The sequence below is a fragment of the Aquarana catesbeiana genome, linkage group LG03 (genome assembly GCF_042186555.1).
Source record: "Aquarana catesbeiana isolate 2022-GZ linkage group LG03, ASM4218655v1, whole genome shotgun sequence".
Classification (NCBI taxonomy): Eukaryota; Metazoa; Chordata; class Amphibia; order Anura; family Ranidae; genus Aquarana; species Aquarana catesbeiana.
The window spans coordinates 54,401,487-54,420,875 of NC_133326.1; the positions used below are offsets into that span (position 1 = coordinate 54,401,487).

General features: G+C 44.7%; 1 protein-coding gene across 1 annotated transcript in view; it reads right to left on the minus strand.

The window, feature by feature from the left end:
• TUBGCP4 (tubulin gamma complex component 4) overlaps window positions 1–15,400 on the minus strand; it is a 60,543-nt gene extending 45,143 nt beyond the window's left edge. The window contains exons 1-5 of the mRNA XM_073618556.1: window positions 15,172–15,400; window positions 9,906–10,034; window positions 6,110–6,232; window positions 2,449–2,502; window positions 154–210 (exon numbers count right to left, since the gene is read on the minus strand). Of these exons, the coding sequence (XP_073474657.1) occupies window positions 154–210; window positions 2,449–2,502; window positions 6,110–6,232; window positions 9,906–10,034; window positions 15,172–15,249 (441 nt within the window). The 5' untranslated portion in view covers window positions 15,250–15,400. The remainder of the gene's footprint in view (window positions 1–153; window positions 211–2,448; window positions 2,503–6,109; window positions 6,233–9,905; window positions 10,035–15,171) is intronic.
• Between the last annotated feature and the right edge of the window lie 3,989 nt (window positions 15,401–19,389).

Below are 19,389 nucleotides of genomic sequence, written 5' to 3' on the forward strand. Positions count from 1 at the left end.
GAATACTGTAACAAAACAGAATTCATGTCAGATTTAATTGACCTTTATAAATGTGCTCTGCCTGTGGGCTCCATCTACTTACTCCAGTGAAATTGAATATCCTTATCCTTTATGCTTACAAGATGCACTAATAGGAAGTACAATAGTACATACCTTCTGACTCTTAATTTGCTCCACAACAATCATTACTGATGGGAAGAGGAGGTGAAACTGAAAAATAAAATCATCATATCAATTTATAGTTTTGCAATGTAGAATTAAAAGCAAACATTTTTGGAAGGGTTATAATCCCTGCCATGTGTCCCATTGGGGAATTTTCCCTTCACTCCTTGTCCCATAGCCAAAACAGTGAAGTGACAGGAAATGCCTTTAAGGTGAGGTAATCTGCGGTTGCCACCAGAGCTTGTGTCCCCATTGGAAGATTTCCCCTCTATTCCTGTGTTGGTGAAAACTAAAAATTGGTGTATTCTCACTTTCAGTGAGAATGTTAAACAGGACAAATAGAGAAAGTGAACCTCCTTCTCCACTGTATTCAAAAAAAAAATGCCTTTAAACAAAACCTGTACAGAGATAAATATGTAGGATGCCATTATTGAAAATGCTAGATGCACGGCTGCCATCATTACCCAATGCTTTCTGCCATGGAAAAGAGATCCAAGCTAACTGAACCAAGGCAGTGATTAAGAAAGTAGTGAAATCATACCAAGCATAACAACCAGAATTTTCTGGAGGTCAACAATGGCAGTCTTCATATTTCTCTCTAGAAGTTTCCTTTAACAATACAACAGGGTTTAAAGTGACCTGTCATAGCCTAAAACAGTTCTATAGCTGACCTGCAGGCACCAAGTGACTGTTTTAGTCTTAAAGGGGTTGTAAAGCTACGTGTTTTTTCACCTTAACCACTTAAGCCTCGGACCATTTGGCTGGCCAAAGACCAGAGCACTTTTTGCGATTCTGCACTGCATCGCTATAACTGACAATTGTGTGGTCGTGCGTCGTGGCTCCCAAACAAAATTGATGTCCTTTTTTCCCCACAAATAGAGCTTTCTTTTGGTGGTATTTGATCACCTCTGCAGTTTTTATTTTTTGCGCTATAAACAAAAAAAAGCATTATTTTTTACTTTTTGCTATAATAAATATCCCCAAAAAATATATAAAAAAACATTTTATTCCCTCAGTTTATCATATTTTTGTAAAAAAAAAAAAAAATAAATCGCAATAAGCGTATATTGATTGGTTTGCGCAAAAGTTATAGCGTCTACAAAATAGGGGATAGTTTTATGGCATTTTTATTTATATTTATTTTTTTTTTTAGTAGTAATGGCAGCGATCGGCGATTTTTATTGTGACTGCGTCATTATGGTGGACACGTCGGACAATTTCGACACATTTTTGGGACCATTGGCATTTATACATCGATCAGAGCGATTAAAAATGCACCGATTACTGTAAAAATGTCAGTGGCAGTGAAGGGGTTAACACTGGGGGGCAGTGAAGGGGTTAAGTGTGTCCTAGTTTGTGTTCTAACTGAAGGGGGATGGGGACTGTGCAGGGAAGATAACAGATCCTCTGTTCATGTATGAACAGACGATCTGTCAGTTCTCCCCTCAGAGAACTGGAAACTGTGTGTTTACACACACAGTTCCGGGTTCTCCGTGTGCCCCGAGCGATTACGGGAGCTCGGCGGTGATCGAGACCGCCGGGCACTCGCATTGGCTCGGGCAACGCGCGTGCGCCCCCTAGTGGCCAGAGGATGAAGCAACGTTACATAACGTTGTTTCGCCCAACCGTGCCATTCTGCCGCAGTACAACTGCAGCGGCTGGTCGGCATGTGGTTAATGCATCCTATGCATTAAGGTGAAAAAACACCTGGCAGTGACCGGCCCCCCACCCCCGTTTTACTTACCTGAGCCCTAAAACTTGACCCGGCGGGGACGCGCTCTCTGCCCAGGTTTCTCGGCTCTTGATTGGATAGATAGCTATTGGCTCCCACTGCTGTCAATCAAATCCAATGATGCGGGCGCCGGGGCCAAGTCCTGCATTTGGCCTCTATGGACGCCGAATGTTGGAATCGGGAGCGTACCCGCAAGGTAACCCCCCCGGGAGAGCGCTTCTCCCAGGGGGTTATCTGATGTGGGGAGGAGCCGCAAGAGCTGCCGAGGAACCCCAGAAGAGCAGGATCGGGGCCACTCTGTGCAAAAGGAGCTGCACAGTGGAGGTAAGTATGATACGTTTGTTACTTATTTTTTAAAACGAACCCTTACAATCAATTTAAAATTGATCTTTGTGGAAGCCTCACAATTTCAGATTCAGATTGTACATGGGCCTTCAACCTTTGTTCAGGTCTGCTTTAACCCCACCCCCTCCAAAACTTAGCTCCACCAGGTTCATTATTGTACACAAATAAAACAATACAAATAATGATACCAGTTGCTACTAATCACCCACCTGATCCAGGGAGTAGTTAATATGTGAAATGGAAAGGTGTGGGTCAGCCAAGAACTGCATTTAAACAAAAACAAAATAAAAACAATTAGATAAAAAAGCAAGCAAAAAAAAAAAAAAGTTCACTTTTCTGACTCTTGGACTGTAAACTAGTTCCAGAGCAGTGACATTACTTGGCATAAAGAAAAACAGAATTTTTCTTGGAGTCCACTGAAGGACACATGAATTCACATACTGTAGGGTTATACTGTTGCCTACAGTGGCAGTTTTTGGCAGAGAATATCCTTGGAAAGTAGGAAAGTAGTTATTCCACCTCCTGACAATCCAGGGAAGCACAGGAGCATCCGGCAAAGACCTCCACCTGCCACACAGGATCTAAGGCACTCCTACATGCATAAACCTCTCCTCCATGTCTAGAGGCTACCAGTTAAAAGAAATCGGTTGCCAAGGTATTGTCCTTGATACTGCATTTACACCTGATCAAAGAGTCTTTGGGCTCTTTTATGCGCAAGTTGTGCGTTTTTTATACAGCCTTTTTGGGGTTTTTTGCTTTTTTTTATTAGCCAATAGAGAAAACTATTATCTGATGCATCATTTGTTCTTTTATTATTAATTTATTATAATGTTTTTTCGTTGGGGTAAGGGGTTACTACTACTACTACTACTACTACTACTAATTGTAAAATAAATACACAAAAATCATAAATTCAATAAATAATAGGTAACCCCTACCCCCTTAAAAAGAATAAAAAATAATAACTAAAACACTCCAACACTAAATAATTATTATTAATAAATTAACTTTTTTGTTCGGGTGTTTATTTTTTTTTAATTAGTAGTATTATTTTTAATAACAACAAAATATTTTCTAAGGTGAGGGGTTAATTAATTTATTCAAGCGTTATTACATAATTTATGATGATTTGTAGCTATTTGTGTATTTCTTTTACATTTATTTATTCATATATTATTACTATTTTATTTTTTACTTTTTTTCGTTTGAGCAGAAATACGCTCAAAAAAGGCTCGACAAAACACTTGAATGTGCACAAAAAGGCGCGAATGTCACGTTTACATTAATTTCTATGAGAATAAGAACACGCCCAAAAAAACCGCGCAAATCTGCCTGATTCAAGCTACAAAAAAAAAGCTCCAGAACTTTTTTGAGCTTCAGGCGACTTGGAGTGGAGATGTGAACCATCTCCATAGAGAATAATAGATTTTTTTTTCCCCTCCAGCGTTTTGGAGCTTCAAGGTACAAAACGCCGAGGTGTGAATGAGGCTCAGGAACCAATTCTACCTGCCCTGTCACAGGAAGGACTGCTCTATTTTTCAGTAGTGAAGGCACAGCAGGACCAGTGCAGGATTGTATCCAGTGGAGTCCGAAACAGGAGACCTTCCCAAGGCAGGATCCCATGATATGAGAGGAACCACCTGTTCTGGAAAGCCAGAAGATAGCCCCACCAATAATAGTTCTCCAATAAGCGAATCCCCTCAAATACAGGGATAGGAATCCATCTCTACCATCTGGATTACACCGGGTGCTACCTAGTCCATAGAGACAGACACAGTAGACTGCTCAAGAACTACAACCACAACAATAAAGAGGACTGAAATAGAGTAAAAAATAGGATAAAGATGGACAACCTTGAGAGGAGGGCCACCCCCCCCCCAACACTCCCAAAGGGGAACAAAAAAGGGTTAACTCCCTGTCTGATGATGAGGAACTTGAAGGTACGCCGACTCTGGACACCTTTGCAGTGAGGAGCCAAGCTAGGTAACTTCGCCCAGAGATAGCAGACCGTTTCCAACACAGACCCACAGCATTCAGCTCAGAGGGGTCTATGTACAACGGGGAAAATTATTTGATCCCCTGCAGATTTTGTAAGTTTGCTCACTTACAAATAAATGAAGGGTCCATAATATTTTATCATAGGTGTAATTTAAATGATAGAGACAGAAAATCCAGAAAAAACACATGATACAAATGTTATAAATTGAGTTGCAGTTCAGTGAGTAAAATAAGTATTTGATCCCCAAGCAAAACATGACTTAGTACTTGGTGGAGAAACCCTTGTTGGCAAGCACAGAGGTGAGACGTTTCTTGTAGTTGGTTACCAGGTTTGCACACATCTCAGGAGGGATTTTGGCCCACTCTTCTTTACAGATCCTCTCTAAATCCTTAAGGTTTCTTGGCTGTCGCTTTGCAAGTCGAAGTTTCAGCTCTCTCCATAAATTTTCTATAGGATTAAGGTCTGGAAACTGGCTAGGCCATTCCACGACCTTAATGTGCTTCTTCTTGAGCGACTCCTTTGTTGCCTTGGCGGTGTGTTTTGGGTCATTGTCATGCTGGAAGATGCATCCACGACCCATCTTCATTGTTCTGGCTGAGGGAAGAAGGTTCTCATCCAAGATTTTACAATACATGGCTCTGTGCTTTGGCCCCTCAATGCAGTAAAGTTGGCCTGTACCTTTAGCAGATGAACAGCCCCAAAGAATAATGTTTCCACCTCTGTGCTTGACTGTAGGGATAGTGTTTTTAGGGTCATAGTCAGCATTTTTATTTCCTCCAAACACAGAGAATCGAGTTAATGCCAAAGAGCTCAACTTTGGTCTCATCTAACCACAACACTTTCTCACAATCCTTCTCTGAATCATTTAGATGTTCATTGGCAAACTTCAGATGGGCCTGTACATATGCCTTCTTGAGGAGGGGGACCTTGCAGGTGCTGCAGGATTTTAATCCATGGTGGCATATTGTGTTACCAATGGTTTGTTTGGTGACTATGGTCCCAACTGCCTTGAGATCATTCACAAGCTCCTCCTGTGTAGTTCTGGGCTGAGCCCTCACTTTTCTCATGATCATCCTTACCCCTTGAGGCGAAATCGTGCATGGAGCTCCAGACCGAGGGCGAGTATTGGTTATTTTGTATTTCTTCAGTTGTCTCCTTCTCACCAAGCTTCTTGCTGATGGTCTTGTAGCCCATTCCAGCCTTGTGCAGGTCTACAATATTGTCCCTGACGTCCTTTGACAGCTCTTTGGTCTTGTCCATGATAGTGAGCTTTAAATGGAAGAAAGACACATAACGAGTTGTCATTAGGAGCAACTTCTTACATTGACAGGACTAATCTGTGTACCACATGAGCACATACTGTAGCCAGTCTGTGGGAGTCAGAATTATTGTTGGTTGGTAGAGGATCAAATACTTATTTTATCACTGAACTGCAACTCAATTTGTAACATTGTGTATAGTGTGTTTTTTTCAGGATTTTTTTGGTTGATATTCTATGTCTAACATTGAAAATACACATATGATAAAAATTATAGACCTTGTATTTCTTTGTAAGTGGGCAAACTTACAAAATCTGCAGGGGATCAAATAATTCTTTTCCCCACTGTATAAAGCCAAGCAGAGGAAAGGCTGATCCGGATAACGGCTATGTAGAGACCAGCTCAATGTAGTGAGGAATACTTAGGTCAATGGAAATAAACCACAAACAAAATCGTAGAAAAAAAAAAAAAAAAAAAAAAGGATGATCAAAAATTGGTTACACAGTGTCCAATCCTCCTGTAGGCAGCAGTATAACCTGACAGTATCTGAACTGCTGTGTCCCTCAATGGATGAGAAAGAAAGAAGTTTCACAATTCTCTATTTTTATATACCTCTTGCTCCAAGTCTAACAAAGCTTGTCTGTATGGCTGCAGGATTGAGTCCAGACCCCTACAGAAGGCTCGTAAGTAAATTCCATGCAGACCAACCTGCCCCTGCTGAGAAGGGTGGTGATCCTGAAATAGAAAAATAAATAATTACAATAAAAAAAAACATTAAAGTAGATAACTTAAAGACATTTAGAGCCCTTTCACACTGTGCCATCCTGAGCATCAGCGGTAAAGCGGCGCTATTCGTCCGCTAGCTGGGTGGTTTTAACCCCCTGCTAGTGGCCGAAAAGGGGTTAAATCTGCCCGCAAAATGCCGCCGGTATTGCAGCGCTGCCCCATTATATTCAATGGGGAGCAACAGTGGAGGAGCGGTGAGTTCACCGCTCTCCTTCACCGCTCCAAAAAAGCTGCTGGCAGGACTTTTTCTGACCCCCCGGCAGCGCACCGGTCCTCGGGCTTTCACACTGGAGTGCATGGAGCAGCTGTTTTAGGAAGTTTTGCAGGCGCTATTTTTAACGTTATAGCGCCTGCAAAATGCTCCAGCGTGAAAGGGGTCTTAGTTTGTTAAAATACTGTGCATTAAAAACAAGGTAGTGGGTGTGACAGCGTGACAAAGCAGGGAAACAATCAGGCCAGAGGGACAGAGCATTGTCAACCTATGAAGGGAAATACCTTAACAAGCACTTTCATGGCAGGATTATCAGGTATTTTTTAATGTAAACTGCAAATTTAAAAATGTTAAATATGACTTACATGTTATTAACATGTTAAATTGCAGTAACATGTTAAAAAATCTTATAAATTAGGACACAAAAACTTATTTTAAGCTTCAGGAAAGTTTTAGAACAGAAGGTCAAATCTGGAGCACAGAGTGATATTTTCCTACATATGAACTCCTATCCACTAATACTATAGAAGTAAACTACTGAGTGGCACTTTGCTTTCTAACTTATTAGTACTTTAGAGCAACGCTAACAAATTGTGGATATTCTTGAATATATCTGTGAATGTTATTAGGAGCTCGAACACAATACTGTATGTCATTTTCAATAACCCTTTAAAATCAGATTCAAAAGGAGAAGTAGGGTCAAAGCTCTTTTGACCCTACCTCACCTGTATGTCACAGGAACGCACTTGGTTCTGCACTCCTGTGACCTGTATTCAGCCGACACTGTGCTAAAGTCTGCTAATGTCACTCAGCCAGTTCAGACTGTGGAGAGATTCCGACTTTAATTGCCTGACCAGCAGCTGGCTCGGCCCCTCAGCAAGCCATGCAAAGTCTGAGCCAGCCATTCCCACCCCCTCCACAGCCCAGTGCCCCGGTGAGCACTGGAGGGGCAGAGCAGAAAGCTGGTGACTGACAGTCACCTGCTGACTGAAGACGGACAAACAAGCAATCAGAGGTCTTTGAGGCAGTCAAAAAGGGAAGAAAGAAAAAAGTGGCGCACCAACCTTGTGCATTATCCTTGGATATATTTTGATATATTAAAAATTAAGGAAAAAAAAACTACTCACAAACGTATGAAAGAAAACTCGCAATACAAACAATTTCCAGATGACAGCAATTGGTCTAAATGACAACAGACTCCAGATGGTAACAGAGGAGATTTCAAGGGCCACTGCCAACTGACGCGTTTTGAAGGATTACCTTCTTCCTCTGAGCCTAGGCCTTGAAGGAGGCCTTGAAATCTCCTCTGTTATCATCTGGAGTCTGTTGTCATTAAGACCAATTGCTGTCATCTGGAGATTATTTGTATTGCGAGTTTTCTTCCATATGTTTGCAAGTAGTTTTTTTACTTAATTTTTAACATAATAAAATATATCCAAGGATAATGCACAAGGTTGGTGCGCCCTTTTTTTTTTTTGCTAGGATACCCCTATCCCTGAGGGCAGTAAAGCCTGAGGCATTATCCACTACAAAATGTAGTCCACCTGGTAACTCACTTGTGCATAGGAGTGTTTGTTTTTCTCTTTGAGGCAGTGTGGGACCAATGCTGCATCCACCTAAGTGAGTATGTCTATTTATTATTTTAAAACCTCATACTTCTCTTTTAAAGTACAACTAATAGAATAGGAAAGGGACAGAACCTCTGTCAGTATTTTCATTGGACGGACATGTTTAGAGTGCCATCCTACACATGTTCATAAATAGCTGAAAACATATGGGGGTGCATGGCCAACTGTAGTGCCATTCAAGGGTGCAAAGGCACATAAGCCAACACTGCAAATACAATATACTTATGGCTCAAAACAAACCAAGATTTGGACACACAGGATATTATTGTCTTGATAAAGACAACCTGCACATCCTCAAAACATCAGTTTTCTATGTGCTGGAAGTAAAGAAACCTGCATTTAGAATGCTGCCCTCCTTACACCTCTCCATTGGGAAGACTTCCCATTGCTTACGGTTTAGGTCTATATAGTTTAGGTCTAGAATACCATGAAGGAAATCTGTACTACAAGAACATGCAGAGTGTGCGGACTACTTTTAAAAATGCCAGTTGCCCGGATCACCTGCTGATTCTAAAAACAACCAGATAACTTGTTTTCAAAAGACCAGCAATGGCAGCCCACATCTTTTTCACAGTACAAGTCTACTTTAAAGCTGTTTTAATCTGCTTATTATTTGCCTTCCCTAGTTCCTCTTTAACCAACATGCTAAAAAAAAAAAAAAAAATACTAAATAAAACCTTCCCGATTACCTTATTTTAGACTCAGTAACACAACCACTGGGTCTCTTTACTTCCCTATTCAATTAAGAGAGATTATGGTGGGTGGGAGGGGGCGACAGGGTCCTGTATATAGCTTCCTGAAAACAGGAAGGTATGGTAATGCCCACATGTGATGCTGAGCCTCAGTAACCGAAAGAACTGAACTCCAATGAATGAAAGGGGCGGGCCAGGGACAGTGAGGCTGGGGAGGAAAGAGCTAGATGATACTGGCTATCCTTCAGCCAGGAAATGAGGCTAGCTCTATCCTACTTTCTGCAGCTTCCAATGCACACTGTGAGAAGCTCACAATGTGCAGTAAAATCAAGAGTAAGCAATTTCAGTACAGAGAGGATCCTATAGAATTGTGCAAGACGGAAGGTAAGGCTGGAGTCAGCTTTAAAGCAGAACTTCACCTAAAAATAGGAAGTTCCACTTTATGTCCTCCTGCCCCCCTCCCCTCAGTTTTGAAACTTCTTTTTTTTGGGAGAGGGTACCTAGTTTTGTCAGGTACCTGCTCCCACTTCAACTGGAATTGCCTAGGTGATTCCACCAAAGTTCCAACCCCAATACACACCAAACTGAGCATGTGCAGAGTGACTCCAAAGGCTCAGTCTTATCAGGAGACGGATTGGGGACAGTGGAAGAAGGGGCGGTTCAAACAACCTTTTTACACAATGCGAAGGATTAACCCCTCAGGTTTCACAGTGAGTATAACAAAGCATGTTTTACTTCATATACAGACTGATTTTACTGTTGTGCGTTTAGCAACACTAAGTCAGCAGTTACAGGATTTGTAGTTGATTACTTAATTTTTGCAAAAACGACTGAAGAACCATTTTAAAGACAATTTCTCATTCAACAAGGCAGTACAAAGAGCAATGGATACAGAGAACAGATCAGTTAAAAAGGATTTATCAATGATCACTATTGGTCATTTCACTTTGTACAACTTCACTAAACAAGCTTGCCAGTATACCTTACAGAATACTTTATCATAATAGTTATCCTTTGGGATTAATAAAATATTCTGAATCTGACTACTTCATCCTGAGTTTTCTAAAGTATGCAGTCCATGATCTTATTACCGGGTGCTGAACATGCCCTGTGTACTGTTCAATGAACTCCGTGAAACGGATGTAATCGGTTCCCAGCTTGCACAGACGGTTCAATACACTGGTTTCACTGGGATGGAGAAAGGGTAGATCTTGTGATACCTAAAACAAACCAAAAAAAAAACAATACTTTAAATAATGTGTGACACCCGAACTAAAAGCACCAAAGAACTCAAAGTGAATAATGCAGCTACTTTCTTTAACCAAGTAACTCGTTGATAGAAAAAAAACATACAGACAAGACAAAGTTAAAACACCATATAACTTTTCTTAAATAAGTAAATTTAGATAATTTGTCCACAAAAAAAAAAAAAAAAAAAAAGCGCTCTTGTGCTCTTCCCAGCCACAAAAGTCCATTAATCAAATAATGACCAATGTTCTTTCATATGAATTCACCATGTGTAAGCTAGGCAAATCATCCCGTGTGTTTTGGAAACTCTCCAGCACACAACACTCACCAGATGTCATGTGACGTCTTGCTAGAGCTGCACGGTTCTGGCTAAAATCAGAATCACAATTTTTTTTGCTTAGAATAAAGATCGCGGTCTCACGGCGTAACATCATCTTTCATATTATACAAAAAAATTGGGCTAACTTTTACTGTATAGTTTTTTTTTTTAATTCATTAAAGTGTATTTTCTCCAAAAAAAATTGTGTTTGAAAGACCGCTGCGCAAATACAGTGTAACATAAAATTTTGCATTGACCACCATTTTATTTTCTAGGGCAGGGATAGGCAACCTATTGAGCACAGTGTGCCGAAAAATGTTTTCAAAGAAATTGAGGGTGCCGATTTTATAACAAAAAGATTTCAACTTCATATAGTCTCAATCAGAAAAAGGATTTTTTATAAAGTAAATGCTGTAAACTACTTTAGTAGTGAGAAATTAACATCCTGCACTCTCACGCCTCAGATCAGCCCCAATTCATGTAATTCCACACCTCAGATCACTGTCCTCCCTGCTCATCTGCTCCACCAGTGTACCCCCTTTCTCATCTGCCCCACCAGTGTACTACCCTGCTCATTTGTCCCACCACTGTAACCCCCTGCCCATCTCCCCCACCAATGTACCCCCTTTCTCATCTGCCCCACCACTGTAACCCCCTGCAAATCTGCCCTACCCCCATGCTCTTCTGCCTCACCGCTGAACCACCTTCTCAACTGTCCTAACACTGAACTTATCTGCTCATCTGCCCCACCACTGTAACCCCCTTTCTCATCTGCCCCACCAATGTACCTCCTGCACATCTGTCCCACCTCTGTTCCCCCTACTCCTCTGCCCCACCACTGTAACCCCCTGCTCATGTGTTCCACCGATGTACTTCCTTTTCTCCTCTGCCCCGCCAATGTACCCCCCTGCTCATCTGTCCCACTAATGCACCTCCTATTACGTCTGCCCCATCGCTGTACCCCCCTGCTCTTCTAACCCATTGCTGATCCCCCTTCTCATCTGGCCCAACAGTGAACCCCCCCGGTCATCTGTCCCACCACTGTAACCCCCTGCTTTTCTGTCCCACCGCTGAACCCCCTTCTCGTCCCTCCCACCACTGTACCTCCTGCACATCTGCCCCACCATTGTACCTCTCTGCACATTTGCTCCACCGCCACATCCCCATGCTCTTCTGTCTCACTACTGAATCACCTTCCCATCTGTCCTAACACTGAATCTGCTTCACCAATGTACCTCCTGCACATCTGTCTCACCTCTGTACCCCCCTGCTCTCCTGCCCCACCAATACACCTCCTTTCACATCTGCCCCACTGCTTTACCCCCTGCTTTTCTGCCCAAACACTGAACCCCCTTCTCATCTCTTCCACCACTGAACCCCCCCCCACTCATCTGTCCCACTGCTGAACCAACCCCCATCTCATCTCTTCCACCACTGTACCCTCCTGCTCTTCTCGCCCACATCTGAACCCCTCATGCTCATTTTTCCCACTGCTGTACCCTCTTCTCATCTATGACATGCAAAGTGGTGAAAAAAAAAAAAAAAAAAAAAGAGATGAGACAAATCTACCTGTCCTGGCACTAAGGATGAGCTCTGGCGTGTTCGCATACTCTATGTGCAGAGCCCGCCAGGAAGTCGGCACGGCACTGAGCTAATCACAGGCAGTGAGACATTTTCCCGATGCGTGGCTGCAGAGATCGGGAAATGTCTCACTGCCTGTGATTAGCGCAGTGCTGTGCCGGCTTCCTGGACGGCTCTACACGTGGAGTGTGCGAACACGCCGGAGCGCATCCTTACCTGGCACACTCATCCTGCTGATCCACCTCTCGCATCCAGCCCACGTGCTTGTATGTGATGTACAGAAGGTATGTGATGTCACATACAAGCATCTGGAATGGATGCACAATGATGGGCTGAGGTCAGGGGCATTTTCTGAAAGCAGTGGGCCTGTGTGCAGGATCATAAGTTGGGCCCCCGCAGCTGAGGAAAAGTGTGGCGCTCAGCGCCCCGGCAAAAGTTGGGTGCGATTTTCATTGCACTGAATACTGGCTGTGGCTTAAAGGGACACAGAGTGCTGGGATTCAGTAGTAACACAAAGGTTCTTGAATAATTTCAACAAAGTTCCCAGAAGGCTCAACAGTAATTCCACAAACTGTCACCTGATTGTGGTTTTCTCAATCACAGTGAAATCCCTTCTTTCTGAGATTGGTAGTGACAACCAAGCAAGTCATCTTCCTCCAGATGGTGGGCGGGGCTAGCAGGACTGTGATTGGCTTTAGCAGTGGCCAACAACAGTTCTCCTGGAAACAGGGACCCCCCCGCAGCACTGCACCCAATCTCTTCCCCATCACAAAAGATGACGATCGCAGCTACAGCAAAGTTAGAGAACCAAACAATGTTTCCCATCTTTTACAATGTGTGGGGGGCACAGTGCCTCCCCCTCAGTGCGGTGTGGGGAATTCTGAAATTGTAATCCATTATTGTCTCACTGACACTTCCCTGCACTGCTCTGGGGAGGGAGTCGAGTGACGGCAAAAGAGGCTTTGCGTGCCGGGGGTTGCCTATCCCTGTTCTAGGGTCTCTGCTAAAAAAATATATATATGATGTTTGGGGGGGTTCCAAGTAAATACTGATTTTAATTTGTAAGCAGCAAGTATCAGAAAAAAGGCTTAGTCGGTTTAATTGGTTAAACTGCCCTCATTTACAGATCGAAGTTCATTCCTTTTTATCTAAGAACAAAATGTTACAATGTTTCTCTTTCTCTCCATGTTGAGATAAACTTGGAAGGCTGCCTGGATTTTTTATTTTGTCAGCTGTCAGAAGTGAGCAGAGAACTATCTTCACTTAGAATCGGGGAAATGCTGTCTTAAGATCAGGAGGGGGGGTGTAGAATTTCAATTCTTTAACGATTAATCATGCAGCTCTACTTCTTGCCTACACAAGAGCGTTAATAAGCGCTTCCTGGTATTAAATGTACCATTGGAAACACCAGCACTCCTCCAATATATCCAGGTCTTCTTTATGGGTACTCTGCCCCTTTAGTCATCGTTCACATTGGAGCGACTTGTCGTGCGATTTGACTGGGCCAACAAGAGGCTTCCTCTTCCCTAAGACTAGGTTCATAAATGTGGGCACTGAAATGCTTGGCTCTTTGGCAGGTGCTGAGGGCACCATTAATTCCTTATTGCACCCCCACACAAATCTGCATGGTGTTGCAGCACCATGTGGTTCTGTGGGGCACCTTTTAAAAAAGAAGGGTTGGGGACTTTTTCACCTTTTTCAAAGGAAACGTGCATCTACATACATTATATTAACAAAAGTATTGGGACCCCTGCCTTTACACACACATGAACTTTAATGGCATCCCAGTCTTAGTCCGTAGGTTTCAGTATTGAGTTGGCCCACTCTTTACAGCTATAACAGCTTCAACTCTTTTGTGAACAATGTCCACAAGGTTTAGGAGGTTCATTTACTTTATGGTTTAGGAGATATTTACTTTGCATGCAGCCGCTGACGTCAGTGCCGCATGCGCTGTGAAGGTCTGGCAGAAGCTTCTGCTGGACCTTGCCGGGAAGAAGACTCCCACGCGTATGCACGGGAGTGACGTAATCGCGGCTTTGGCCACTCACAGTGCCAGAGCCGTGATACCCGGAAAAAACACAGAGGGAACATGTCAGCTCCCTTGGCGTGGACCGGGAACAAATGTCGAGACCTCGTTCTAAGATGAGTATTTTATAATGAGCTAGTATGCGCTGCAGCAGCGGTAGCGTCAATCAAAAGCCGTGACACGGGAGCGGGGCTCTCTGTGTCAATGGATGCAGCAGTGGGACTCGGAAAAAAAAATGCCCACGCCGGCGCCCCCAGGGAAAGCGGCTTCTCCATGGGGACACCCGCCGAAGAGGAGGGGCCTGAAGTGCCGGCAGGGCACCTCAGAAGAATATCTGGGCCGCTCTGTGCAAAACCATTACACAGAACAGGTAAGTAGAACATGTTTATTTAAATTTTTAAAAAAAAAAACGCATATTCACACATGCGGAATAGCATGGCGATTTTTAAAAAATGGTTCCAGCACTTCTTTATTCACATCTCTCACAGGTCCAGCAGCCAACTCAAACTGCTGAATACGCGACACACGCAAACGCAGCGCACATACTTGGACCTGGCTTCCATGACGACGACGCACATACGTGGACCTGGCTTCCATGACGACGATGCACATACGTGGACCTGGCTTCCATGACGACGATGCACATACGTGGACCTGCCTTCCACGACGACGCACATACGTGGACCTGCCTTCCACGACGACGCACATACGCGGACCTGCCTTCCACGACGACGACGCACATACGCGGACCTGCCTTCCATGACGACGACGCACATACGCGGACCTGCCTTCCATGACGACGACGCACATACGCGGACCTGCCTTCCACGACGACGACGCACATACGTGGACCTGCCTTCCACGACGACGACGCACATACGTGGACCTGCCTTCCACGACGACGACGCACATACGTGGACCTGCCTTCCACGACGACGACGCACATACGTGGACCTGCCTTCCACGACGACGACGCACATACGTGGACCTGCCTTCCACGACGACGACGCACATACGTGGACCTGGCTTCCATGATGCCGCCGCACATACGTGGACCTGGCTTCCATGACACCGCCGCACATACGCGGACCTGCCTTCCATGACACCGCCGCACATACGTGGATCTCATAGGGACACATGCTCAGGAAGGGCCCCATAGAATAGTGAGGAGATGAATGACAACCTGCAGGCCGCTCCTCTTGTTCCAGGTGAAGATACTCCCCGGGTATCCGCTCAGGGCCAGCAGCAGCTCGTGTATCATGGTCAGGCCCCGGCCGGCTCCCCGGTCTCTCCGTACTGTTTACATCCGACTAGACCGCCACTGCAACCCGCCACACAGAATGAACGGGGAGCGGACTACACCTCCCGAAATGCACCGCGCCGCCGCCACCGCCGCCATTGGCATGACTGTGCCTGGACTGGACTCCATCTCCCGGCATGCTCTGGGTGTGGAGACAGCGGGCTGTGTATACAATGTGTACAGCGGCTGGGCTCCTGTCAAAGTGCATTGCTGTGCAGAGACAGGGCGCTTTCTAAATGTGTTATTAAACCCTCCAGTCCTGTCCACTGCTCTGTGTAGCCCTAACCACTTGCCTACCCGACACTTTTACCCCCTTCCTGCCCGGGGCAAATTTCAGCGCTGTCACGTTTTGAATGACTATTATTAACACGGTCATTTTCTTCAAACAAATAGAGCTTTCTTTTGGTGGTATTTAGTCACTGCTGGGGTTTTTTATTTTTTGCTAAACAAAACGAAAAAAGACCGAAAGTTTAGAAAAAACAAAAAACATTTTTCATAATTTGTTATAAAACTTTGAAAACAGGTTATTTTTCTCCTTCACTGATGGACACTGATAAGGTGGTATTCATGGGCACTGATGAGGCTGCACTGATGGGCATTGATGGACACTGATAAGGCGGCACTGATAACGTGGTATTGATGGACACTAATGTGGTGGCACTGATGGACACTGATAAGGCGGCACTGATGAGACTGCACTGATGGACATGGATAAGGTGGTATTGATGGGCACTGATAAGGTGGTATTCATGGGCACTGATGAGGCTGCACTGATGGGCATTGATGGACACTGATAAGGCGGCACTGATAACGTGGTATTGATGGACACTAATGTGGTGGCACTGATGGACACTGATAAGGCGGCACTGATCAGACTGCACTGATGGACATGGATAAGGTGGTATTGATGGGCACTGATGAGGCGGCACTGATTGGCACTGAAAAGACTGCACTGATGGACACTGATAAGGTGGTATTGATGGGCACCGATGAGACTGCACTGATGGACACTGATGAAGCTGCACTGAGGGATGAGCTTCGTGTTCGAGTCGAACCCATGTTCGACTCGAACATCGGCTGTTCGATCGTTCGCCGAATTGCGAACGATATGGGCCGTTCGCGCCAAATTCGTGTGGCGCGTCACGGCCCATAATTCACTGCGGCATCGCAGTGCATTGCTTGCTGATGATTGGCCAAGCATGCACTATGACCCGCATGCTTGGCCAATCACAGCGCCGCCTTAACAGAGAGCCATAATTGGCCAAAGCCAAGGAGGCTTTGGCCAATTATGGCTCAGGGGATTTAGTACACGCCCCATACTATATAAGGCCGCCTGCACGGCGGCCCTGTGCAGTGTGTTCCGGTGTGCTTAGAGAGAGAGAGAGACAGTGTCATTTCATTTGAGTTAGCTAGATTAGGCAGGACAGTCAGTCAGTTAGCTGCACTTAAAGTGTATTGTGTATATATATGCATCCCAGGTGTTGCATATATATATATACACTGTATTCAGTTTAGCTAGATCCGTTCCTGTTATCTTCTAGACTATTTACATTTAGTGCAGTGCGTCCTGCTCACAGTGTTCAGCTAGATCCGTTCCTGTTATATTCCTACTGACAGGCAGGCTTGTCTTGTTACAGTATTTTGAAGAAAATTACTGGTGTTCTTTTGATCCTATTAGTACCACAGTCAGGCAGCTAGACTATTTACAGTTAGTGCAGTGCGTCCTGCCCACAGTGTTCTGCTAAACCTACAAGTAAGTGGGGTGCGTCCTGCTCACAGTGTTCAGCTAATCCTACAAGTTAGTGGGGTGCGTCCACCTCACAGTGTTCAGCTAAACCTACAAGCTAGTGCAGTGCGTCCTGCTCACAGTGTTCAGCTAGATCCGTTTCTGTTATCTTCTTACTGACAGGCAGGCTTGTCTTGTTACAGTAAATACAGCTACCTGAAGAAAATTGCTGGTGTTCTTTTGATCCTATTAGTACCACAGTCAGGCAGCTAGACTATTTACAGTTAGTGCAGTGCGTCCTGCTCACAGTGTTCTGCTAAACCTACAAGTTAGTGGGGTGTGTCCTGCTCACAGTGTTCAGCTAAACCTACAAGTTAGTGGGGTGCGTCCACCTCACAGTGTTCAGCTAAACCTACAAGTTAGTGGGGTGCGTCCACCTCACAGTGTTCAGCTAAACCTACAAGCTAGTGGGGTGCGTCCTGCTCACAGTGTTCAGCTAGATCAGTTTCTGTTATCTTCTTACTGACAGGCAGGCTTGTCTTGTTACAGTAAATACAGCTACCTGAAGAAAATTGCTGGTGTTCTTTTGATCCTATTAGTACCACAGTCAGGCAGCTAGACTATTTACAGTTAGTGCAGTGCGTCCTGCTCACAGTGTTCTGCTAAACCTACAAGTTAGTGGGGTGCGTCCTGCTCACAGTGTTCAGCTAAACCTACAAGTTAGTGGGGTGCGTCCGCCTCACAGTGTTCAGCTAAACCTACAAGCTAGTGGGGTGCGTCCTGCTCACAGTGTTCAGCTAGATCCGTTCCTGTTATCTTCTTACTGACAGGCAGGCTTGTCTTGTTACAGTATTTTAAAGAAAATTGCTGGTGTTCTTTTGATCCTATTAGTACCACAGTCAGGCAGCTAGACTATTTACAGTTAGTGCAGTGCGTCCTGCTCACAGTGTTCTGCTAAACCTACAAGTTAGTGGGGTGCGTCCTGCTCACAGTGTTCAGCTAAACCTACAAGTTAGTGGGGTGCGTCCACCTCACAGTGTTCAGCTAAACCTACAAGCTAGTGGGGTGCGTCCTGCTCACAGTGTTCAGCTAGATCCGTTCCTGTTATCTTCTTACTGACAGGCAGGCTTGTCTTGTTACAGTATTTTAAAGAAAATTGCTGGTGTTCTTTTGATCCTATTAGTACCACAGTCAGGCAGCTAGACTATTTACAGTTAGTGCAGTGCGTCCTGCTCACAGTGTTCTGCTAAACCTACAAGTTAGTGGGGTGCGTCCTGCTCACAGTGTTCAGCTAAACCTACAAGTTAGTGGGGTGCGTCCACCTCACAGTGTTCAGCTAAACCTACAAGCTAGTGGGGTGCGTCCTGCTCACAGTGTTCAGCTAGATCCGTTTCTGTTATCTTCTTACTGACAGGCAGGCTTGTCTTGTTACAGTAAATACAGCTACCTGAAGAAAATTGCTGGTGTTCTTTTGATCCTATTAGTACCACAGTCAGGCAGCTAGACTATTTACAGTTAGTGCAGTGCGTCCTGCTCACAGTGTTCTGCTAAACCTACAAGTTAGTGGGGTGCGTCCACCTCACAGTGTTCAGCTAAAGCTACCTGTAGAAGGTTGGTGGTGTTCTCATACTACAGGCAGGCAGTTGATTTTGCTAGCTGCAGTATCAGTACATATATATATATATATATATATATATATATCCCAGCTTAGTGCAGCTACAGGCCATTAGTATGTCTGGAAGGCCAAGAAGGAGAGGCAGACAGTCACAAGCCAATAAGAGAGGGCAAGCAGGCTCTGTGTCTAGTGCTGGTCGTGGAGATGGTGCATCCTCATCAGCACGTGGCCATGGGACACGCTTGGCCTTTTTTTCGGCAGCTGGCCATGTTGAGCCGCAACATGCGGAAGACTTGGTCGAGTGGATGACCAAGCCGTCCTCATCCTCCTCATCCTCTCTCACCCATGCCCAGGGTACTTTGTCTGTCCACTGACTTGGTCGAGCGACTGACCTTCATAAAAATGAATGAGTCTTGGATCACCACCAGCTACCAAGCACCTGATGCTGATGTAACCGAATAATTTTTTTTGAAATCTCAGATCCCTTCAAAGACTGCCTATGCTGATGCTGAGTGACTATCCCTGAGTAATTATCCTCTTCCTCCTCAATCATCACGCTGATAGCTTGTAAGAACATTTTTGGTTCTGGGTGCCACCACCAGTGCCTAAGGCACAATTTTTCAGCCCCTGTTTAACAGGGGCGTGTAATTACGATTTTTGATGTAATACTTTGCAGCAGGGCTCGTTCCTGCATTCCAACTAGAGTGTCTGTGAGGGGTTGCAGTGTTGTGGCACCAGCACCAGTGCCTAAGGCCCAATT